Source organism: Punica granatum, chromosome 4, assembly GCF_007655135.1.
Source record: "Punica granatum isolate Tunisia-2019 chromosome 4, ASM765513v2, whole genome shotgun sequence".
Taxonomy (NCBI): Eukaryota; Viridiplantae; Streptophyta; class Magnoliopsida; order Myrtales; family Lythraceae; genus Punica; species Punica granatum.
The window spans coordinates 38,274,186-38,297,498 of NC_045130.1; the positions used below are offsets into that span (position 1 = coordinate 38,274,186).

The 23,313-nt window shown below is 41.8% G+C and overlaps 4 protein-coding genes across 4 annotated transcripts; 2 read left to right on the forward strand and 2 right to left on the reverse strand.

Annotated features, from left to right (window-relative positions):
* Positions 1–1,417: 1,417 nt before the first annotated feature.
* Positions 1,418–9,126, reverse strand: LOC116204028 (zinc finger CCCH domain-containing protein 13). Its single transcript, XM_031536059.1, has 6 exons — positions 8,362–9,126; positions 4,020–4,938; positions 3,403–3,882; positions 2,470–3,304; positions 2,298–2,381; positions 1,418–2,151 (listed from the first exon to the last, which is right to left on the reverse strand). The coding sequence occupies exons 1-6, from the start codon at positions 8,846–8,848 to the stop codon at positions 1,588–1,590; spliced, it is 3,369 nt and encodes a 1,122-aa protein (XP_031391919.1). The 5' UTR covers positions 8,849–9,126; the 3' UTR covers positions 1,418–1,587.
* Positions 9,127–10,087: 961 nt separating this feature from the next.
* LOC116204031 (probable plastid-lipid-associated protein 14, chloroplastic) lies at positions 10,088–15,350 on the forward strand. Its single transcript, XM_031536060.1, has 14 exons — positions 10,088–10,376; positions 10,629–11,055; positions 11,146–11,189; positions 11,279–11,357; positions 11,467–11,583; positions 11,796–11,978; positions 12,116–12,202; positions 12,875–12,981; positions 13,072–13,159; positions 13,343–13,423; positions 13,521–13,597; positions 13,868–14,003; positions 14,429–14,491; positions 14,571–15,350. The coding sequence occupies exons 2-14, from the start codon at positions 10,729–10,731 to the stop codon at positions 15,225–15,227; spliced, it is 2,046 nt and encodes a 681-aa protein (XP_031391920.1). The 5' UTR covers positions 10,088–10,376; positions 10,629–10,728; the 3' UTR covers positions 15,228–15,350.
* A 67-nt stretch (positions 15,351–15,417) lies between these two features.
* On the reverse strand, positions 15,418–20,091 carry LOC116204032 (splicing factor SF3a60 homolog). Its single transcript, XM_031536061.1, has 12 exons — positions 19,772–20,091; positions 19,581–19,694; positions 19,308–19,412; positions 18,762–18,904; positions 18,548–18,644; positions 18,096–18,260; positions 17,228–17,299; positions 16,617–16,775; positions 16,420–16,497; positions 16,137–16,265; positions 15,881–16,027; positions 15,418–15,760 (listed from the first exon to the last, which is right to left on the reverse strand). Exons 1-12 carry the CDS (start codon positions 19,943–19,945, stop codon positions 15,614–15,616), a joined length of 1,530 nt encoding a protein of 509 aa, XP_031391921.1. The 5' UTR covers positions 19,946–20,091; the 3' UTR covers positions 15,418–15,613.
* A 253-nt stretch (positions 20,092–20,344) lies between these two features.
* Positions 20,345–22,886, forward strand: LOC116204033 (vesicle transport protein SFT2B). The gene is made up of 6 exons (XM_031536062.1): positions 20,345–20,590; positions 20,691–20,744; positions 21,837–21,910; positions 22,104–22,221; positions 22,302–22,360; positions 22,494–22,886. The coding sequence occupies exons 1-6, from the start codon at positions 20,477–20,479 to the stop codon at positions 22,570–22,572; spliced, it is 498 nt and encodes a 165-aa protein (XP_031391922.1). The 5' UTR covers positions 20,345–20,476; the 3' UTR covers positions 22,573–22,886.
* Positions 22,887–23,313: the final 427 nt, after the last annotated feature.

The window sequence follows — 23,313 nt, forward strand, 5'->3', positions numbered from 1 at the left end:
AAGAATTAGAAACATAAAATATAACGAGAAACAATGAGATGTTATAAGATTTTATGAAAATGGAAGAAGTCGTATATATAATAAGCAGTAACAACTTATAAGCCACATAAAAATCTGAAAAGGAAAAACCACAAACATCTCCCAAGAAAACCAAAATTTGTAAAATAATCTACCCACTACGCCAAGCATGAAGAATAATTATTAAGTTATTTAATTCTTGACGGACTTGGAACATGTTTTTAGATAAAATTATCAATCCTATAGAATTTTGACCTCTAATACCCGAACCAGTTTCTATACCACGAACGAAACCATTTAATTACCTAAAAGGGTTTGGAACAAGTGAAAACCCATTTAAATAAATCCATTGACATCCCGACCTCAAAAGATTTACCTTGGTGGTAAGGACGAGTATAAATAATCACCATATTCCCAAGATCGAAACCCTTTGAGACCACCTATGTTAATTAATCCAGTTCATCCATTCCGAGCATTGCAGGAGGTTTTCGAGATTCAGGAATTAGTCGGGCGAAGTCCAGACACTCCAGTTAGAAAAAAAGAAAAAAAAAGAAAAAAAAAAAGAAATTCCATTGCCATCCCTAGAGGCATGAACCTTTATTGGGCTATAAGTGGGCCTATTCTGGACCTTTTCCCAGGAAAGGATCAGGCCCAGGTCGTGGCACTCCCACGCGCAAAGATCCATCAGATGTAACCGATTGTGAACTTCCCTAATGGGCCACGACAGGCCCCTTGATTGGGCCTAGAATAGAACAGAATTGCATTGGCTAATGGCTTCCGATCTGAAGGACAGGTCAGGCAACGGCTGTACCTACTACACCAGTAGGGGACCCTTTCCTTACATTATATACCAAAGTCGTAGTGGCGGTTTTTTTTTCCCCCTAGAAAAAAAAAAAACAACAAAGAAACCTTTAGTCGTAATTGATTGATCTCATCGAGTCGAGAGGTTTCCGAGTGCTAATCGATGATTGTGATGCCAAACTGCTACCTCAACCACTTGCACGAGTGCGTAAAAGCGAATTAAAAATGGATTTAGTAGCAAGCAAGTTGAATTTACCTAATACGATATCGCGCGAGAGGAAACGAGAGAAAAAAAAATCACAAATCAATGCAATTTTTTTTTGGGAGGATGATTAATTATCTTTAGCACATAATGGCTTTCCTAAACGTATCTATTAGACCATAGTCACCATACCTTCAAAACAAACAGTATCAGATATCTTATAGTTTTACCAGTGAAACCTGCGTAATTATTTTTTAAAATTTTACTTTGAAAATAATAAAACGCGAGAATTCAGCCAAGGCCAGGATTCCGTATCGAATCTTAAGCAAGCCGTTTCTCATAAGCAACAGAAGATTGGGATCGACAGTATGGGGAGGTCCTAGATAGACATGCATGTAGAAAGAGAGACAAGAGAGACCTGGATTTCTTCTCTTTTTTTTCCTTCTTTTTTTCATTTTATTACCTCGACACAAAGACATGACTGGACGGTCGAAATTAACTCGAAGACGAGAAACAAGACATACTGAACAGAAGCTCAGAAAAGCAAAAAGGGTATTGATAGTGTCTTAATGTGTACTTTCAGGAGATTGATGTATCCGACTTAAATTTGCCATCTTAGACTCATTAGGCATCACTGCCTCCTGGAGGCCCTCATCACAAGAACCATCATCAACAACTAAAGGAGGACTTACTGCAGTATTACCAGAATCAGCTCGGGCATCGATGAGAACTTCATCATCACCCACCAACTGTACAGCACCATCAACCGGTCCTTCAGATTCATTCTGAAAGTGAGCATCAGTAGAAGGCGGGACCTCCTCCCTATCGCCAGGAATCACTAGACACTCCTTATCGCTGCAAATCATCGGACACTCCTCGGTTTTCCGCTCAGCAGGAGAACTTGCTATGAGTGTCTCCACTTTCATCTCATCGGCCATGATGGGCAAGTCAGGCACTTCCCCATCAACATCTTGCGACACCTCATCTTTTTTCTGCCCGCTCATAACATGATCTTGTTCGTCTACTTTTTCTCCATTAATTGAAGAGTCCTTGCCGAGGGATCCCAAATTAACCAGGGGAACACTGCTCCAAGGTTCAAGCCTCTGCTTTCTGTAATGGTTGATCGCTTTCTGCAGAAGCAATGAAACATAAAATTGGTCAATACATCACGAGATGACAATAAGTTAGACAGCTCAAGCCATTAATCCGTTAAATAGACCAAATAAATACGAACTAAATGGAAGTCTTCAACATCTGCCTTCACCATTTCAAATACCTGGAAAACAGAATCATCTATAGCAGGGAATACAGAAACCCTCAACGAGCCGTCCGAGATTACTTTGATGACTTTTCCATGGCCCTATCATATGAAGAGAGAACCATTAAATCAATCAATGCGAATAAATGACTAGATTCGGATAAAGAGAAATGGCAGAGATATTCACTACCTCAAAATTTGTGTGCACACCAGGGTTGTCATCGCCAGTAGAAGCTTGTTCCCCACCCAGCAAGGTCAGACATCGCTTATACAGCTCGGGATCAGCAAGCTCAGCTGAAAGGTCGAGCTTGGAAAGATAGGCACAGGACAACTGAGCAAAGGTATCAACTTCTGTTGACTTGGAAGAATCAGTCCCTACATCAATCTCTGTTTTCGGAGCCAGTGACTTGACGATTTCTCTCTCCAAAGAAGGAACCTCCTGCTCCGCTCCTGAAATCCTACTCTGAACCTTTTTTGGGTGATGGCTATCACCACCAGTAAACCCATGACCCTTTGGGTCGATATCATCTGCTGGAAGCTGAACGGGATGCTCCTCCTTTTTTGAAGCTGAGGGTAAGTCTGCACTCAAGTCACCATTCTGTCCCTTCCACAGATCTGAGTTGGTCTCCCATCCTCGAATATTCATTAGGTGCCTATTCTGCTCCCAATCCGGACCTTGGAATAGGTGAGGGTCCTCTCTCATGAGACCACCAGTTCCCTCCCACCCATGAAACCGAGGATGACCCGAAGCATCAATCATATTCTGCCATCCAATGGGGCGCAGATGCCCAGGAAATCTGTCAGCATCAGCAAGATGATAAGGTAATCCTGACTGATTGATATCCATCGGAGGTCTAACACTGAACAGAGGAGGGGCAGGAAAATGAGGCATCATTGCTGGAAAGTTCCCATGAGGAGGGCCATGCTGGAAAGGAATGAAGCCATTCGACAATGGGGATGACCAGTTTGAGACACCTCTCCAGTTGTTTCCATGCCCTCTTCCAAGATTCGCATCATTGCTTCTCCTGAAATAAACAATTTCTAGTTAGCTCAACAGAAAAGGACATCTTTAGTTTAGCTCTGTTATCGTCTTTAGAAGAATCCAGAAGAGATGAGGACAGACCTGGGAGGTTGCGGAGGAATCAGACAAGAATTGCCAGGACCTGATTTACTGTTAAAGGATGAATCTGCTTGAGAAGACTCATCTACTGCAGGTCTCCCCATAGACATCTCCCGACTCAGTCTGCCTTCAGCAACAGGGTAATCTCTTCCATCAATCGAACCACCGCTCCTCCTTCCAGTTTCTTCAGAATCGAGATTCCGCCTGACACCCTGTCGACTGGTGTGCCTACTGCGATCAAGACTGGTCGACGAGGGAGACCTCTCAGTCAAGCCCCTGGGTGATGCTTTGGAGCCTGATGACCTTTCAGCTGAAAATTCCCCAAAATGGCCATCTTCCAATTTGTTGTGTTTATCAAAAGGTGAATATTTTGAGCCTCTATCTGCAGGTCCAGAGAAACCAGCTGATTCTCTAGGAGAGATTGCCCTGGACCTCATTTCTTTCGAAGAATCCCGATACTTAGGGTCTTCTTCTTTATCATGCCTGCATTTTGAAGATTTATTCCAACATCAAAATTTAATCAAAACGTGGTAATCAGTTGCTAAAACATGCTTACTAACCAATTCCGCTACAAAGAACAGAAACATGACTCCCCAATAATATAAACGTTCATGCAATACCTGCATTCATCTATTCCACCATGCGAACTAGAAGCTGGAGAGGTTCTACTTCTACTACTAGCCGGAAAATTCTCGAGATGGACTTGACGTGGCTGAGATCTACCCCTATCATCTGCCTCACCTCTGGTGCTGCTCAAAGATCTCTTCTCCATGTTGGAGGTCCGAACTTTACTCTCTCTCAATTTATCATAATAATCATCACGATCATCAGGAGATCTTTTCTTTCCCCTGTGATCCTTGTACCTAATACTCCGGTCATCATAATCTCTGTCTCTGTCACGATCATGGTCACGATCCCTTTCCTGATCACGATCTCTTTCCTTCCCATGTTCCCAGTCACGCTCTCTTTCTTTCTCACGGACAGAAGCACGGTCTCTTTCACGGTCTTGAACCCATTCTCGATCCCGATCCCGATCTCCATCACGGTCACGATCCCAATCAGGATCGTGGTCATGATCCCGTTCCCTGTCCCGATCGCTGTCCCTGTCCCGATCCCTATCACGCTCCCGGTCCCTATTACGATCACGGTCACGACTAGGCTCGACGTCGCGATCAGTGTCATGAGGCTTAGATTTTTTTGATCGAGTTTCTGCATTATCTTTTTCATCTCGCAAGTACTTCTCACTAGATCTGCTTCCATTACGATCTTTAGCAGTGTAATCATCTTTCTGCTTCTCATATCGGTTCTTGGAATCTTTATCCACTTCATCACGATACTTATCTCTATGGCGTTCATCCCTCAACTTTTCATCCTTTTGCTTCCCCCCTCTGGTAGCATCATCCCCAGAATATGCATGTCTATCCTTGTTATCTTCAATATCGTACTGATACTTGCCTCCATCATCAAAACTCTCCCTCCTCTTCCGAGTTCGCCTCTCAGAAATATTCTCAGTTTCAGAAATTGCCGCTGCCCTTGAATCTGAAAAAATAAATGCATTGAGAAACTGAAGATATGGATACTGCTATTTTGAGATAAACAATGCCAGAGTAAGTTTCACACACAAATAGACAAGCCATCATTTCCTCATGAAAGATGAGGCAGTAGGAGAAACCTTCATTGTGAGTTGAGCACAAATCTATTGACATATTTACAAGATCCATACGAAAATATAATAAATTCATAAGCAGTAACAGATATCAAATAAACAGCTATTTTACTATTTACCTCGATATATTCATTCTACTATCTAATCCCATCAATCAGATAATTCAGCTGAGATTTTCAAAGTATGAGCATCTGCAGATGAAGAACTGAGACATTAAGATGTCCGAATTTTAGAACAGACTCTTCCAAGGTATGAGCATCTACAGCCTAGACATGAAGGATAAATGCAGTTGAAAGTACATGAAACACGCATGAGGATATCACCATCACTTATGCATTTTCATTTGTTGGAATTACTTTACTCTTCAATGAAAAACCAAGAGAGAGCTCTTAACAGGAAAGAAGACAAAATCAAAGAAACGCAACATAATTTTTTCCCCCGACATTTTCCATCTATTGGCTTTTCAATTGCCAATCTCTTAACCAACATTTTGTTTGGCAGGCTCCCATACAAGTAGAAACGAGAGTATCTACATGGCCCATACTCGTGTAACTAAAAAGAAATGCCAACAGGCGCACCAGGTCAAACCAAGAAATGATAATATCATCAAATTACCAAAATGAACATGCCTCCAAAAAGATTACCGCATCTCCAGATAACAAGATCAAGTAGGTCAGGTTCTTCCCTTTTAATGGTAAATATAAATATAAATACATTTGAATGGTAAATAATTCCATCCATCAAAAATGCACTGAAAACAAGATACAGAGTCTATCATCTATGCTCTAGGAACGTCAAGTCGATCAGTTCAAAACCCTTAGTGAAGTGTCACCAGTATTGACAATTATTAAACTATTCAAAAGAATTACAAGATTTCTGATGATCAATATTTCAAAAGAAAAGCATGAAGTCTCAAATACAAAAGAATCCAACTAGTGCAAGAACCTAGAAGCAATGCTTTTATACACAGATCTACGCTGTGAAATCCATAGGCCAACTCAATACTCGTGCCAAACACAGCAATTGCTTTCAGCATGAAATTTCCTTGCTCAAACCAATATCATAAAACCACTAAATAGATTTTCTAATTGATTATTTTAACCAAATCTACAGAACAATTAATGCAGAATCCCGGCATCAGAACCTTGAAAGCAAGAGGATTGCTATCCTTGCAATAATTTTCTTCACGAGATACAAGATTATCAAAACCACTAAATTGAGGAGTAAATCAAACTAAATGTCTTCAATTACATCTGCACAATAACTAAACAAGGGCATATCAATAATGAAAGGTCCAGACATCAAAGGCTCGGGGCCTGTTTCTGTGCAAATATCCAAAAAGCTGAATTAAAGATGGTAAACCCGTATCTGACAACTAATCCTGGATAATGGAAAAGAAAATCATAGAACATTGCGAGTCGATTTATATAAAACCCTTCATACCTATTCGTACAATAACACTCTTCATGCTCAATTTTCCGACCAGCTTTTACATTTAAAAAGAGCAAATAGATCATTCAAAAAGCTTGATAAGAAGGCATTTAAGTGCCTTGTCTGTAACAAAGAGCCAGCCACGTCATCTGAACCAGTAAATATCACCATTTCAATGGGGCAACTACCCCCATTTCTCTCTCTGTTTTATTCCTTTTCCTTTTTTTTCTTTTTCCCTTTTATATACTATAAAACAACGGTCAGTTACCATATAGTCATCATGCCCAGTTTGATGTCGCTCATGTACTGGAAACACGAAAGAATTATGACCTAGATCCAGCCCACTCCAGACCCTTAACCCAAGCCACCCCTGATCAAGCTATCGCGAGTTGGTATTTTTACATGAGATATGTATGTTATTAGAGCCCACACAAATCAACTATTGCAAATCATAACATGAGACATGGATGTTATTACCTAAACAAAAATTTTCCATTTATAATGACAAACAATAAGTAACTTTCCATACATTTGCAATGCTGGATTCCTAAATATAGGTTTAATCACATCCATCACACAAAAGTTAACCCTCGATGCATCCCCGAGTTCAAGTAGCCTTCTAACTCAAAATAAACATAACCTACTCAAACTTGCACAAGAGTGCATTGTTCAGCATCTTATAATATTAGCTCCTAAAGTTAATTGTTATTATTTCTTTCAATTGTGAAAGCACCCAACAAGTTTGATGTCACATGTTTTTCTTACGCAATAGCATCCAACATTTTTAAAAGTAGTAAATGGTGCAGTTGGTAAGCTCAAGACTAGCACCGACGCAGTTTCTTATATAAGTTTCTTAAGGACAAAAAAAAAACGTAGAAATTCACCAGCATCTACTCCAAAATGATGAAAGCTTCAAATCAACTCGGCATACAGAGAAATAATTTTCATTACATTTACCATGTAAATCATAAATTTGCTTCTCAATCATCATTTTCTGATCTAAACATTCAAACACAAAAAATACAACCATAGAATTAAATTTTAAGCTCGTACGAATGAAGCAATCTTGGATGAGATAAATAAAGAACTATCAATTGGACCAGCCAAAAAATGAAGATCCCAGAAAATTCAAAATGCAACACAGCATTAAAACCACCTAGGGTGAATCATAAAACCAAGTATTGAGTGCTGGACCTCTATAAACAGAGAGGAACCTGAATCTTAGTGGACTGACAACATTGATGATACAGATTAAGAGCAACTTGGAAATATGTAGACGTGACAGGTAGCGCAATGAGCAAAACACCAGCCACTTGAAGCATAAATAATAAGTAGTCCATCTGAAATTTAGGAAGAAAGAAGAAAGGAAACAGATACTCATTAAGCCAGAATCTGCCGCCCAAAATGACAACAGACACTAACGCGACACTATCCCTTTATTTGGATATAAGGAAACAGGTGGAAAGAGAGGGGAGGGGAGGGGAGGGGGGAGTTTATTTTGGGGTTTTCTGAAATTTCTATACAAGTTCCCACTCCCCATTTCCTTCAATCCAAACAAAGACATGAATGCTAGATTTCCTTCAATCCAAACAAAGACATGAATGCTAGTGCTACTAATAATCCGGTGCAAGAACAGAGGGAACTGCACGCACTTTCTGCTATCCGAAGACTCTAAGAACATTCTTTTCTTCTGTTTTGGATATTTAGGAGCCTTGGTTCAAAGTTCAACTGCTAACAGCAACTCAACAATTCAGCTCAAAGCAGTGCAAGAACAAGAATACGAAATCTCATAGCAAATGCAGAGCTTCACAAATTGATGGCAGCACAGATACTTGGATTTACTAGCAAACAATGGGTTACCTTACCAGTTGCAATTTCTTGCTTTTCGTCCATTTTCTCAGCCTTCCCTTCCCTCTCTTTCCTCTCGCTCTCTCTTCCCTCTTTTCGGCTCGATTCTCTGTGCCTCTCACTTTTCCCGCTTCTCCTGGAATCATCACCTTCATCGTCCCGTCTCCTACTCTTGGACTCGCTCGATGATTTCGCCCTATTGGAGCCCTCGTCATCGCCACCATTCCATCGGTCACTGACTCCGTCACTGAGCTTCTCCTTCCGCCGCTTCGAGGAGCCGTGGTCCTCGACAGACTCCCCGTTTCCGGAGCCGTACACGTCCTTACTGTCCCTGGACTCGACCCTGCGCTTCTCGCTGAAGCCAGAATCCTTCGAGACCCTAGCGCCACCGTCCTCTCCCCCGCCCCTCCGATCCCTCGACCCCGACTCGTCATCCGAGTCCGAGAAATCCCTCGCGTCCCTGGAACTGTGCTTGCTCGATTTGTGCCGGGAGCTCCTCGGCATCGTCGCTGCACACTCTCGATAGGGAAAAACCGGACTGAAACAAAAACCCTAATCCCAAGCCACAGGACGGAGCTCTCGATTGGCAATCCGATGTGACTGAAATGTGAAGTCTTGAACGGAGAGGAATGGGCGCCGAGACCCGAGAGAGGATTGAGCAGATCGAACCTATCGATTTGGGGTAAACTGTAGAAAACCCTAATTCGACGGACGTAGCAGCAGAGCAGAGGATGGGACCGTGAGGACACCGGAGATTGGGACCAAAGATGAACAAAATTACGAGAATGCCGCGGAGGCAGAATAAGAGGGAAGGGCGGGAGTGGATAGGGGAGGGCTTTTGTGTAATTTGAACCGTCACCGAGGGGTAAATAGCGGCGGGACTTCAACCTTGAGGCGGATAGGACTCGGAGACGACCTCGAGGATAATTCGTGATGTTGTGACGGGTTTGCCCTTGCAGCTTTGAGTTTATTACGCTACTGGTGCATCAGCCAATGAGATATTGACACGTCAGCCACCATGTCTGACAAACATGTGCATTTTAACCTACGACTGTGTGGAGTGGCGTTCGGTTTTGCTTTTTGTACCATTGAACCTTCATTCCGCTCGGTAAAGTAGTAACGTTGATCCGTGCACAAATTCTCGAAACAGACCCTCTGTGGTCCCTGGTCCGAACCAGTTATGACACTCGATGGTGGGATGCATTATAGTAGAGGGAGCAGCGTCCAATCCAATGGCTCAAACAACATAATCTCTAATGCAATTAATATTGCAAGTGGCTTTAATTCAGTCATAGCATGTTTCCATTCGATTTACTCTATAATGAACTCATGTCATTTCACATCCAAGATCGTAAATAAGTTTTATGTTATCCAATCCAAAGCACAGGTGATTGTTACCAATAGGACTTTTGTATTGAACATTGTTACATCATGAAATCAACACGGAGGAATCCATATACGTCCACTAAACTAAACTCGCTCCTTCGACTTACCCTTTTAACCCATTGCGCAAATCTAAAGTATGGATCTAGCAAATATAGTGTCTCGAAGTCATTGGTTGCACTCCCGCGACTCGCGTACCGCGATCTATCGAATTACCACGAGCAAGGACTGAGCAGCCCAGGAAAGAAACGCGATTGAAATGCATATTACGACTCTTGAGTTGAGTCCCACGCGATCCAATGACCGGTTCGGAGACTCTTCCGGTCGAGCCAAATATATAGTTTGGCGAGAGCCGAACTGGGACAGGGGAGGTAGGGGACGGTACGTGTGCGCACGCGGCGGCCTGTGGTGAGTTGACGGCTAGACTGAAAGGGAGAGGGAGATATTTAGTGGCAGGCGGACGGAGACATGAGGCGGGCCTATGGCGGAGCCGTGCAAGCATCACTTTCCCACGCACTCCTCACAATCCCCCTTCCACTCAACCCCGCCCCCACCCTCCTATAATTTGACTCCAAAATCATCTCTTTCAACTCCGTCTTCCCTCTTGAACTCCCCCTCCCTTCTCTCTCCCTATCGGCCGGAGCTCCCGGTGAGTCCTCCAGCTCTCAATCCCTCTTTTTTCTTCTTCCCTGGACTTTTCTTGAACCCGACTCTGATGGCGCTTGACTGCTTGGGAAACGAGGGAAGATGGGTCTCCAGCTGTAACTGAGCTAAAAGCCCATTATTTGTGATCATGCTGGGGCTCTGTTCTATCTGTTTTAGCTTATGATTCAATTCGGAAATTACATATTTTAAATCGTTTTGCTGGTCAAAAGTTGAATTAATTTTTCTTTTTTTTTAGCTCGGAGTTTTGTTTCCTTGAGAAAAATGATGGAGGAGCTGAAAGCTTTGTCGGGCGGAGCAATCTGATGATCGCCGGTTTCCATGCTCTTAGATAGGTGATGGCATTGTGCGGCGCCGGTCTGAGTTGGGGCGTGGATGGAGTTGAAGCAGGGTGCTCGAGACGAAATTTGTCGACTGTACTTGTTGGACTTGGACCCTCCCGCTCATACTTCAATGGGCGGTCATTGGTTTCGATTCCGAGACAGTTTGGGAAATTATGGTGTTGCTCGTCCGGTAAAAGTGGTTCTGCCTTGGAATCTAAGGTCGGGCCCGATGCCAAGAATGGTCCATCAGTATCACTGGAGGAGGAACTGGAGCATGTTATGAGGTTCAAGATGTCTGACTTTAAGGTCCTTAATTCAGTCAGTATTGGCCTCGGTGGACGGGTATGTTCTTCACACGGTGCATTTTCTTTTTGGCTGAATTTTGATATTCTTGGTTCAATCTGCACTAACGTTATTAAAGTCTTGTTGCAGGCAGATGAGATGGTATTTGAGGCCATGGTGAAGGATCCTAAGAGGTAAGATACTGTTTGATTTACCATGCTTTTTAACACACCTCGGATCAATTGCCCAGCGATGACAAATATTTTGTTATTTGGGATTCCAGCCCTTTAAATGACACCAAAGTAGTGCTGCGGCGCCTCACTAGTGCTCAAGCGAAACGTCGAGGGAAACGAGCAATTGAGGTCAGCAGATGTAGTTGGAACCTTCTACTTTTCTTTTCGATGGTCCGTTGAAAGATTGTTAATTAGATGGAAATCCTTATGAACTTCCATAGCTGGAATGTGCTGGCAGGTACTGAAGAAGCTGGTTTGTCGCAAGATCATGTACTATTCCTATTCAATGCAAGTTCATGGGTACTTGTCATCGTCCAAGGAGAATGGCCATGGCTCATTTACTTTGGTCCATGGGGTAGGTGTTTTTCTCTTTCGAATCAATTCTCATGCCGTGGCTTCCATAGCTTCAGTCACTCCGCATCACATAGGTTCTGTGCAAGAATCTATGTACAAACTCTAGTTTCCATCCTCAAAATATTTTGAGAATTTGCACTACTCGTATCTTCCTCATGCATATAGCTGATGGCATTGATATTCGGTCGCACATATCTTCTTCTCTTTGTCCAGTATCATGGCAGCTTCTCTTTGAGACACTGGCTTCAACAATCCGATTGGCTTCCTACTCTAGAAGCTACTCTTGCATTGGATGAAGAGTCTGTTAAACGAGTTGGAGACGATACAATTGGTGGACCTGCTGTTTCCCGACAGTCGAGGCTCATCAGAATATTGATGAGGGATCTCTTGATTGGTGTAGGTCCTTTTAAATATATGTACACACACACTGTTTCAGTTTACTCGTTTATTACCATGCGACGATATCTTTTCTAGACATTTTTTTTTCCGTATGTATTCATCTGCGTATTTATTCTCTGTGGATAATGTGTCAGGTAAACTACTTGCACAGCCATGGTCTTGCTCATACAGAGTTGAGGCTGGAGAATCTGCATGTTAGCCCAGTTGATCGGCATATCAAAGTAAGCACAAGCTTATTTAAATGATTGATTTTCTTATAGAGGAAACCTCTGAGGCCTGATCTGGCATCAGGGTCTTCTGTGTCACTCTATTGCGGTGTACTGTTTGAAATATATATATACACACACAACACACTGCAATAAACTCTTATGCATATGTGATATGCAAATAGTTTCCGAAATATTTTCGGCCATAATATTTCTGAAAACAGATGCCTGTGTGGTTGCAGCTGCTGGAATGTTACACAATGACCTAAACCCTTCGTACCATTGCTGCCTGCCTTTGAGCTACTAAGAGAGCCCAAAATCATTAGCCAGTCTTTGACAATATTGGTGGTCCTCTCTGGCTGAATCATGTTTGCTATCTAAGCCGTGAATGTTACCAAATTATACGGACAGTTTTAAGTTTATTACTGAATTTGCTTTAGCAGCCTTGGAAGGAGAAGAATACTCTTTAAGATGGGCTAGGATTTATCATAGTGTGATGGCTGAGAAGAAGTTTGTGTCGCAGATCCACAGAAGGCTAACTTAGTACCTTATTTCACAAGTGTGTTTTTTTTTTTTGGTGGAGTTTATATATTTTTAGAGTTGCAGATCTGCTCATAAATTTGCCTTTTCTGAAGGAGCACATAATTTATTAAAGACACTTTTTTGCTTATGAAAAAATGTATTCAGGTTGGGATATTAGGAAATGCAGCAGATTTCTATGAGGAGAGTTTAAATGTTGGAAATGCGGACAGCGGCATGGACAGGCGGGAGATGATGATTGCTTTTGACATGAGGTAAGAGGTTGACAAAAGCAATTAGAAAACTAAGCACTTTATGCTATGATTTCCTGAGATTCTTGTGAACTAATTTCATTTCATGCAAAGATGCGTCGGATTTATCATGGCGAAAATGGTGTTGCGGGAGCTCATGGATCCATCAATCTTCACGAAGTTCAAATCATTTCTCACAAAGGTATGATATGTGCCACTTTATGCACATCATTTGTATATTCTCGAAACTATAGCTAGATCGTGAACCCTGTTACTCCATGCAACCAACTGAAATTGCAGTGATAAGTAACTGTGACATTTCATTAGCAGATGTTGATGCATACTTATAAAGACTCTTACTGTTTCCATGTTTGCACAAGTGCAGGGAAATGATCCTTCATGTCTGCGTGAATATCTTCTGCAAATCCTTAGCAGGAATTCTCCTTCTGGAAGTTGTGGCTTTCAAGTACGTCTCCTTAAAGTCACACTGCCAGATTTCTTGCTTTTTACTTTCTGTTCAATTTCTTATTTTTTCGGGGTTTTTAATTCACAATCCCGTGCAGATACTTGATCGCAACTGGGGCGCCGGTTGGAATCTCTTGTCTTTATTGCTTGCAACCAAACCTTCTGAAAGAATTAGGTAAATTATCTTCATGGAGTCTTAAGACTGAACAGTTTGAAATTTCCTTGATGATGTTTTCATGGTGTGCATAATATATATATACGTATATATGTATATGTATGTATAAGGGCTTACTAGTTTTTAGATTTACCTTTAAATGCATATCTGCAGATCTTAATGCATAAATCGGCAAATGCAGCATGTACTGATAAAATTTTGATATTCTAATTTGATTGGAGACCATTTCATTTAATACGCTATTCAGAAGTCTTATCTCAACTTACACAGATGTCTAGATGCCTTGAGACACCCATTTCTGTGTGGACCAAGATGGCGAGTGGTCCCGTCAATGGATATCATCAGATGGGGTCTTGGCTCAACTGCTGTACGAATTACGGAGGAGTACATTTACGGCAACACACAGGTGAGGGGAAGCAAATCATTTTAAACAAACTCGTCTGTTGCGTATTTGCTATAACAATTATGTTGACATGATTATGGTGTGCCCAAAGTAAACCTGTTTCAATACTTTGTAGTCAATGTTCTTCTTAGTTAGAAGAATTATCCGTCTCTCTCACCGAGGCATGTGCAAGAAGCGAAGTCTTGCTTTTCCCAACTTCCAACCAGAAAAGTTCCCTGTTTCACCATCAAAAGTTCGTTTAGCCTTTATTTACTTGCTTGAAGCATTTCTGTAAATGGAAAAAGAGCAGAGATTGTAACAATGCACATTTAACCTGGAAAGCTTCTCAATACCAGTCCTCGTTCTTTATGTTTACAAAGTTCATTCTTTTCTGGCATGAACATTTCAGTCAGAAGTCATAATTGCTTATGTTCTTTTCTCATCTTCAGCGTAGTCGGCTTGCCCACTTCATCGGATTAATGGAGATGCTGAATCCCCATTCAAAACCTAAGGTAAATCTCTCTCCCCCTCTTTGCCTTTCATCTTGCTCTGTTTCTCATCATGCTCTTGACTCTCTCATTTCGCTCGCAGAATTGGCTCGAGTTGCTTCCTGGAAAATGGCGTCTCTTGTATTGCACCGGAAGGCACATAGGTCTCACCCTTCGCTCGCCTCCTGCACGAGCCCTCATTGGGAACGTACACCTCACCATTTCAAGAGCAACTGACTCAACAACCCCTACTTTCAGATTTACCTCCGACATCAGCTTCACAGTCATGGTGGGTCCCCAATGGCCTCACAACAAGGACGGGACTCTGGGTAAGTTGCAGGTGAACTCTTTGTTCCATCTGTCTGCCGGAAGACAGATCTACATCAAGGAGGAGACAACCTCGGGGAAGTTCTCGCTGGGTCAATCAATCGACCGTGACGCTCTACTCAGGAAAATTTCCACAGGAAAATGGGGCAAGGCCATTCCTTATAAAGAGCTTCCCTCGAGTCTCCCAGTGGTTAAGTTCGTGTCAGATGATGACATTGAGGTGACCCTTAATCTAGACGAGCCACTAAGTCGGGATGTGAAGATGGCAGGCAACATAGTCCAGGAAGTTCGAATGCAAGTCCCACCTGAAATGTTCGACCTGTCAAAGCTTGTGTGCGGGACCTATGTGGACTCGAGACTGCTCGTGCTCCGAGGAGTGAGTGGATCCGCCCTCTTCTTCACGAGGTCTTGCAGTGATGAGGGTTCTAGATAGTAACCACTGTCCATAGAATGATCGAGTATTTTATGCATATACAAAGCGTTTCTAGGTTTGTGACAGTTGATGATTGTTTATTCTTTGTCTTAACGCATTTATCATACCATACGTATCATATCATTAACTCGTTTTAAAGTTAAAGAGAGATTTTCAGGTTGAATGGAATTTTGCAAAAGTAACACCTGAAAATCTCAAATTACCAAATACAATAACTCTCTCCCCTAAAACGACAGCTGTTACATAATCCATCTATCAACTACTGAACACTTTCAACTCGGGGCTACCAAAACAAAAAGCATAAGCAGATGAGTTCGGAATGAATTTTAATCTCATAGTCAACAAGCGAATACAACAAAAGCCGAGAAAGTGTAGAAGAGCACTCCTCAGATGAGCCCTTGGCGCTGCAGATCCGTGTAGGTCTTCTTGTTATAGATGTTCCCTTCCCTGTCTTCATACTCCTCTTCAAGATCGGGGCGCCACTTATTCAAGCCTTGCCTCTCTTGGATCCTCTCCCACAGCTCTTGCGCCTCCTACACATATCAACAACATACAAATTCGATAGCATCCGTAATGGTTTAAACAAACATATGCAATATTTCACAATACAGACGAATATTGCCACTTTCACAGGAAGAGAGCGAAAGCCACACCTTGATTGACGTGATCTCGTTGAAGTTTTTGGTATTTGGAATGCCAAGGCAGCGCATCCCATGCTGATGGCGCCATTCCTTGAAGTGCCGCTCAAAGGCTCTCCGTCCCCAATAACTGTGGTTCCCACATATCTCACACTTGAATTCCTGAATATATTGGCATGTGCTTAGAAGATCATCTAATCCAGATTCTAAACAGTATATGCAGACCGACTAATTTTTAAGGTTTTTCAACAGAGTGAAGTTCTAGACCTACCTGTCCAAGACCGTGGAGCTTGTACAGCCAGTAAGGTATGGGCTTCCCATCCCAGCCCATCGGCAATTTAAGAGGGTTATAGATCTGTTGCTCTTCATCATCGCTTTCACTTTCAGCCTGTGTATCTTCCTGCAAGATTATCCCAAGTTTCAGATATTGATTAATTTCTCGAACTTTCCCCATTCTAGTAATATATGCTTTATCATGGTTTATATAACTCCATGGACAAATGATATGTCAAGAAACACTCTTCGGTTAGTCAGGTTGGAAACATGTGACATACCTCTTCACGCTCTGCTTCCATTTCTTCATATGTCAAAGCTTGCCTTTTCTCGACATTCTCTTTTGTTCTTACTATCGTCTGAAGTATCAGCAAGCAGCAGATGTTAACATACAATATCCGTACAAGATAGCAGCACTTTAAAATAAAATAATATACTTACGAAAAAAATAAAATATTAATATGGGACGAAGTCGAACCTCCTCAAGCAGGCTGCAGAGCTTCTTAATTTTTGCTTCCATCAAAGCAATTTCTTTTGAACTGTCCATCTGCTCTGGAGCAACTGCAGTACCGTTCTGTTCCAAACTACGTGAACCTTTTGCAAAATGCTTCTTGTCCAGCATCTCAAGAGGCGTATGCTGCATTATGGGGGAGATGGGAACAATCAGGCTAGTTAAGCACATAGATCAAATGGATCCAACTATTAAAGAGGATTATAGTTAGGACACTTGCATAATAATCGACAAGAATGGACCAAGCCATTTTATAGTCCAGAAGGAATAACATCGAATTCTTAGGAAGGGTTATTGCCGGAGAAGCTGTGTTGTTTTCACATATGTTCATTAAGAGGGTAAAAATACTCGATGCCCATAGATCATGTGTGGACTTCTGTCTGTTTTAGCGGCAAGGACTGATTTTCTTATGATTAATTCCAAATATTATCAGAGAGAAATGAGAGATTATCGAGGGAAGCTAAGTAAATAGAGTTCCCACCTATAGGCTGGGATCCCAAGTAAAGGTAGCATATCCTAAGACAGGGATCTTATTGGAAAAGTCGGGCATATCTATCATATGATAAGCACAATCTCACCTTTGTGAGGAAGAGCCTCTCAGCACGTTGCTGAACAGTGCCTCCTGATTTTAATCCTAAAGCACCCAAAGCCTGCAAAAAAGCAACATTACCATCAGATGACTAAGATATTATGTTTATAAGAATGTGGAGCAAGAAACAAAACTGGCAATTGCCAGCCCTAATCAAAAGGCAAATTCTTTGTAATAGTCTACGTAAAATTAAGTGCAAGATGAAGGCAGTTGAACATTCACATAATTCTTTTCATTTCCAGACCCACATACACAACTCAACCAACAGAAGAAATCCGATGGTTTAAGACGCCATCTAGTTCATATAGCAAGTGGGACGATAGAGACCCCTATGCCTGGGTTCAATACTTGCCTTCATCCAAATGGGGTAAATGACTCGCCTTCACCCCAGGCTTAGGGTTACCTACCAAAAGAAAAATAAACAAATAAATAGATATACAGATTTGACAGTACATATACATCCTATTTCTAGACCTTTAAAGCAGTTCCCATTTGCCAACCACAAGTATGACATGATGGAGTTCGTGCGAATTCCAGTTTCCAGTCGGTACCTCCAAATTTGAAAAATGTGATAATTTTCAGGAGATAATTAATAGCAAATTGAAACTACACACTCTTTTCTAGTCATAGCATACCAGACTTGTAGGTAACAACTGTTCCAAATCTATAGTATTTAAATTGAAGGGGATATTTCATGCAGTCAAAGTCAAGATTTCACCTCTGAGCAGTTCAAACACACAAAAGTTAATATATGTAGATCATGATGAAGACAATAGAAGGTAACCTCAAGGAAAATTTTGCTCGACAATATAATAAATTTGGTAAAGGATACAGGTAAAAAATTTACTATGTCCTACCTCTTTTAGCTTCTCCGGACCAACTTCCATCAGTTCTTCAACTGTGCTATAATAATCAAGATCAATCACAGTATGTTGCAGTGGAACAAGTCCATTTTCTTGACCCCCATTCTCCCATCCTTCTACTTTGTTACTGGCCCATTTCTCTTCAAAATCACTTTGAACCTGGCATGGGTACCAATATACCAATCAACAAAGAAACAAGAGAAGTAAAAGCACAAGCAAAGAGATGTTGAGAGAGAAATACAAGCAACCACCAAGAAGCAATTAACAAGTCATATAGATCTAAAAGTGATTTCTTAATACAATTTCCGCTAACAAAATCATCTAACTGCTGATTTACTATCCCAAGTGGCACATTATTTGGATGTAAAGCAGTATAGTGAATAATTTAAATCCATGAATGGAAGCTACATTGAAGGCTCCACGCATTGACACTAGAGAAGAAATACCTTTGAAAAAATTCTGTCCAAATCTTGCAGAGGCTCTGTCCGCTCAAAAAAGTACACAAGGTACTCCAGAAGCTTCTCCAAATACTCCCTATATTGCCTGCATCAAGCCATGAGAAGCTTTTAAGCATCTTGCTTACATAACTCACGGATAAGTATTCAAATGTCCAAATAATACAGAATTCAGGCCCTTTGAAAATAGATATGCAGCACTTACCTTGACAACTTCAATCTCCTTGAGATCTTCTCTAGTCGCGCAAAAGTATCAAGATAAGCAGTATATTCGATGGGCTCTCCAAATTTGGAGTTGACGTACTGATGGTATAATTCATGCATATCAAGGTACCGGCCCATTGCTTCCTGAATAAAGAAATCAATGTCAATCAGCAACAAGAGAGATTCGTACGAAGGTGAATTAGCTGTCTAAAAGAGTTTAAAGAGACATACACAGCTAAAACTACAGCTTCTCAAAATCAAAGACCAGTTGGCTGAAGTTATGCACTACAACCCCACCCCCCCAACCCCCAACAAAAATAAAAACATAGCGATAAAGAGTATTTACGCATCAGGAAAAAAAATATTAGCATAAAGATGGAATACATAATACATAACTTAAATGTATATAAGACCCTCACCCAGTATGAGTCAGCTGCATCAGTGAGCAGCTAAAAGCTCAGAGGTTTGAACCGAAGAAAATGAAAAAACTAATCATAGAACGGCTTTTCTAAGCTAAAACGCATCAACCTAGAATTACTAGACCCACCTCTCCGCTGAACTCAATTTGAGGTTCCTCTTTAAGAAGTTCCTCAAACTCCTCATTGGTATCCACAACACGAGCAGCCGGATGCTTTCTGTGATACTCACGAATCTGCAATTGCAAAATTAAACCCTCATCAACAGTTGCAATACTCTTCAAGGAGCTTTCACAAATATGAGAAACAGTGACTTAATTATGCTGAAAGGATGTAAAGGTAAGAAATGATTCCAAAGCATTCAACTCTTCGGAAATTATTGCGGCAACTCTTCAAAGCATTACCTCCTTCAGCCTGTCGTAGAAAGCACTGAAAACATTCGTTCCAGTTGCAGTCTGTCCGCCGAGAGCTGCAATCTCATCCTTTCTCGCACCGTCCTTATCGTCATATACCTCAATCTACAAAGAGCACATAATCGCCATTACAGCTCAGTAGGAAAGCACAAACCGAGCTAGAAAGAAAGAGGGGAGCTTACGAGCTTTTCAGTGGTGGCGGTGATGGTGTCAATCATGTGGCGGACGCGGTGGCTCTGGAAGAGCCGGTCCTTGTTGGTGGCAGGCTCGTTCTGGAGGTCCTTCACGATGAGACGCTCGAACCGCTCCACCTCCTCGTGAGACGCGCGCGTCACCTCCAGCAGAGTCGACGACATCCTTCTCTCTCTTCTCTCTGCTAAGTAAGCTCAGCTGACCGCGCCGGAGCCTATCTCAGCCGATTAACACTGCTCCCCGGCGATGTCGATAGATATGTATCTGCTGATTAGGGTTTCCTCTCCTCTCCGGTGACCGATCGTATAAAAGAAGACAAGGCCTCTGATCGTTGGGCCAATCGCGTCACGGCACGTGTGAAGTTATAAATGTGTGTGTGTGTACGCGGGCGCGCATACATATAATATACACACTAAAAGGCGCGAAGTTATTAACGGACCGTCCATAGAGGCCCACAAACTTTGGCTTTCATGGGCCTTATCATAGGCCCACTGAGATTATGAACTGACGCGGCCCAATCGAGGCAAGTTTCGTCTCGTTGAACTACACAGGCGAAACGTTTCGACCCATTCTTCTACTCCCTCAGGCGCCTCTCTCTACTCTTCTCGGAACTCCGAACCATTCCGATCTCTGATTTTCCGACCGGCAGAGACGTCGGAGGAGCTGATCGACGGGAGTTTCCGAGCTCTGCGGCAATGTGGAATCTGAGCCGCCAGCCTCTGTTCGGAGGAGGAGAAGAGGAAGGGGAGGGACAGGGGAGCCTCCTCGAAGGTGGCTCCGACGAGTTCTGTTCCCTTTCACCTATGCAGGTAGCTCTCGTATGAGTTCAATCTTCGATTCACATTTCTCGGAAGTTAGTGATGCTTCGCTGATGGTTGTGTGGATTGGTTTGTCTTCGTGTTTGAGCAGAGAATTTATGCATTCGCCGCGTTCTTGCTCACCGGCTTAGTCTGCATGTTCCTGGTAAGACCAAGTCTTGAACAGTTGAACTTTGATCCTCATATCCTTTTTTTTTTCTCCATTTCGAGGTGTTAATAGTTATCTATCATTGCCTTCTCTGAGAAACTGGAAGGGATCATCATGAAGAAGCAGAAACTTGTATACATATATTTAGCTAATAGAAGATGCTTAAGTTGTACGATTACTTCCATATATATTTGATGACTAAGTTGTCTTTGCTCCGGATTTAGAAAGTCCTAGGTGAAAATGTGAGCATAAACCGGTACATGGGCCGTGTAGATTAGATTTGGCTCGTGCCTTTAAGTAGCTAGGCTGTATTGTTTCCGAAAGATTGCAGTCGGTTGCTGCATCAAGATTTCAGCCTTTTAAAGAGTGCGCATTTTTGCTGATTAGTCTGCCATCTGTTCTTCTACCGAGCAATCTATTGATAAACTATGCGTTTGAACTAGGATAAAGTTAGGCTGAAAATATTTCCAACTTTCTCATATGATTGAGTAAATTCGGAATCTATGATTGTCCATTACGTGAAAGATTTCTTATCCTGATAAGTACGCTGTATTTTCATTTCGGAGTCTGCTAGCCACTAGCCAGTTATTTATTCTTTGTGGCATGTTTGCTTACGGAAGGTAAACGGCGGAACTCCAAGGCGCTTGAACTGAGATGGAGTTCCACAAGTCGCCTTAATAAAAGGCTTCAGTGTGATTCTTGTACTATATTGCCTTATTATTAATCAGTTTTGACATCTCACATTAAATTAGTGTAGCTCAATCAATTTACATGCATATGTTTAATTCGAGAACTTATGTAGTTTCTGCCCACACCTATTTTGGAATGTCAAGGTATTACCTGCTGATATTACTACTTCTGGTGTGCGATCATAATACTTCTCTGTTACCATTGCTGCAGCGATTATTCGAGTTTCTTTTTTTCCCTTTCTGAAGATAGATTGGCGTGTGAAATGAATGATGATTAGTTGCTTAATGATGTCGTATGGTCTTGAGCTGAAATTTTCCCTGTAGTTTTAAAAGATGTGTACAACACATATTCTTGAAACTTGATAACCTTACAACCTTTCTAACCTCCGTTTTTCTGCAGTCATTGATTGTTTTTGTCAAGCCCATCAAATTTGCGGTACTCTTCACCTTTGGCAACCTTTTGGCTGTTGGAAGGTAAGTCAGCTGGAATTGTGTAATATAAGGATATAGAACAATTCAACAAGTTCAGGTTCCTGTGCTGTCTCTTGACTTCGCCATTCTATTCTTGGTTGACATTAAAACTCGTAATTCTTCGTGTATTTCCAAGCAGTGCTCTGCAACAGTAAGATTAGCTTTAAGATTCTAAATCTACATCTTTGCTCGGCAGCACAGCCTTTCTCATTGGAGCTGTAGAACAGCTGAGAATGATGTTCGAGCGAACTCGCATCTTTGCCACTGCGATTTACCTCGGATGCGTTGTTCTAGCTCTCATTTGCGCTCTGGTGGTAAGCATATAAGAGATGATCTTCTCAGCTAAACTCTATTTGAAATGCGGGGGTGACCTTCATAATTCTTTGTCTTGCAGATTCATAGTAAGATTTTGACCATACTGGCTATCATTTGTGAGATCTGTGCCCTTATCTGGTAAGTTGCCTGTCTGATTCATTTACCTCATTGGAACTCGTACTCCCTCAACATCGCATTCGGGATTCTGTTAAATCATGATATTCTTCTCCTGAGTTGACCATTTGCGCTATTTGGTTTCCCATTATTTCAGGTACAGTCTCAGCTATATCCCCTTCGCACGGAGGATGGTTTCTAATCTCATGGTCCGTTTCTGTGACACTGAGCTTTAAGGAGTACCCAAACAGATCGCCGGAAAGAACTCTGAAGCTTCCACGATTTTCTTTTTCCCCATTCTTTCCTGCCCAAAGTTGGCAAAGAAGCGCCTCCTCGGCCGGCATTGGTTTTGCTTTTTTGAGTGCGATTAATTATTATTAATTTTTGTTATTAATTCATTTGGGTCCATCAAAAATGGACATGCCACCACCAATTTGGTTCGTACCGAGGGCCAATCACATTCCGGCGAATCACTGTTGATTGAATCCCACTTGTTGAGTTTTAAGTTTATTAGGTAGCGCTTCACATAATCCATTGAATCTCGACATCAGTTTTGGTTTTCTTTAGAGACTATGGTATTGGTGCCCACTGGAAAAGGCAACCGTGGTAAATTGGTAATGCTATTATGCAATTTTAATTTAAAAAAAGAAAAACAATAAGAGCAACAAAAAGTGCAAACATTATCTTCGATGACTAAGTTGTCTATGGGTCATACGATCGTCTTCTCGAGAAAAAAAAAAAAGCACTATTTAGGAGTTTCTCCCTGTGCTTCTTTTGATTCAATTCAAAGCTGGGAATGTAATGTAACGGTGGTTTTTCTCATGAGATGCTTTTCTCCTTGGATTTGTCAAAGCCATAAAACTGTCCAGTGGGCCTACATCGTTTTTCAGTTGAGAAAGGGCCCGAGATGAAATTTTTGCTCTTCGTCAAGCCTATTCGACTTCATCTAGAGAAGCGTGGCCGGGGGAAGATCCCAA

Bases quoted from the DNA above. Each gene is read 5' to 3' on its own strand.
- LOC116204028 (XM_031536059.1), bottom strand. From the start codon at position 8,848: ATGCCGAGGAGCTCCCGGCACAAATCGAGCAAGCACAGTTCCAGGGAC. The intron at 4,939-8,361 runs GTAAGGTAACCC...TTATTTTTTCAG, and splicing joins AAAGCAAGAAATTGCAACTG to ATTCAAGGGCAGCGGCAATT. The intron at 2,152-2,297 runs GTATTTGAAATG...TTGCTTCTGCAG, and splicing joins TAGATGATTCTGTTTTCCAG to AAAGCGATCAACCATTACAG.
- LOC116204032 (XM_031536061.1), bottom strand. From the start codon at position 19,945: ATGTCGTCGACTCTGCTGGAGGTGACGCGCGCGTCTCACGAGGAGGTG. The intron at 16,776-17,227 runs GTGAGATTGTGC...CCCATAATGCAG, and splicing joins AGAGGCTCTTCCTCACAAAG to CATACGCCTCTTGAGATGCT. The intron at 16,266-16,419 runs GTATGTCACATG...ATAATCTTGCAG, and splicing joins TGGAAGCAGAGCGTGAAGAG to GAAGATACACAGGCTGAAAG.
- LOC116204031 (XM_031536060.1), top strand. From the start codon at position 10,729: ATGGCATTGTGCGGCGCCGGTCTGAGTTGGGGCGTGGATGGAGTTGAA. The intron at 11,979-12,115 runs GTAGGTCCTTTT...ATAATGTGTCAG, and splicing joins TGAGGGATCTCTTGATTGGT to GTAAACTACTTGCACAGCCA. The intron at 12,982-13,071 runs GTAAGAGGTTGA...TTTCATGCAAAG, and splicing joins ATGATTGCTTTTGACATGAG to ATGCGTCGGATTTATCATGG.
- LOC116204033 (XM_031536062.1), top strand. From the start codon at position 20,477: ATGTGGAATCTGAGCCGCCAGCCTCTGTTCGGAGGAGGAGAAGAGGAA. The intron at 20,745-21,836 runs GTAAGACCAAGT...GTTTTTCTGCAG, and splicing joins GCTTAGTCTGCATGTTCCTG to TCATTGATTGTTTTTGTCAA. The intron at 22,222-22,301 runs GTAAGCATATAA...TTTGTCTTGCAG, and splicing joins CTCTCATTTGCGCTCTGGTG to ATTCATAGTAAGATTTTGAC.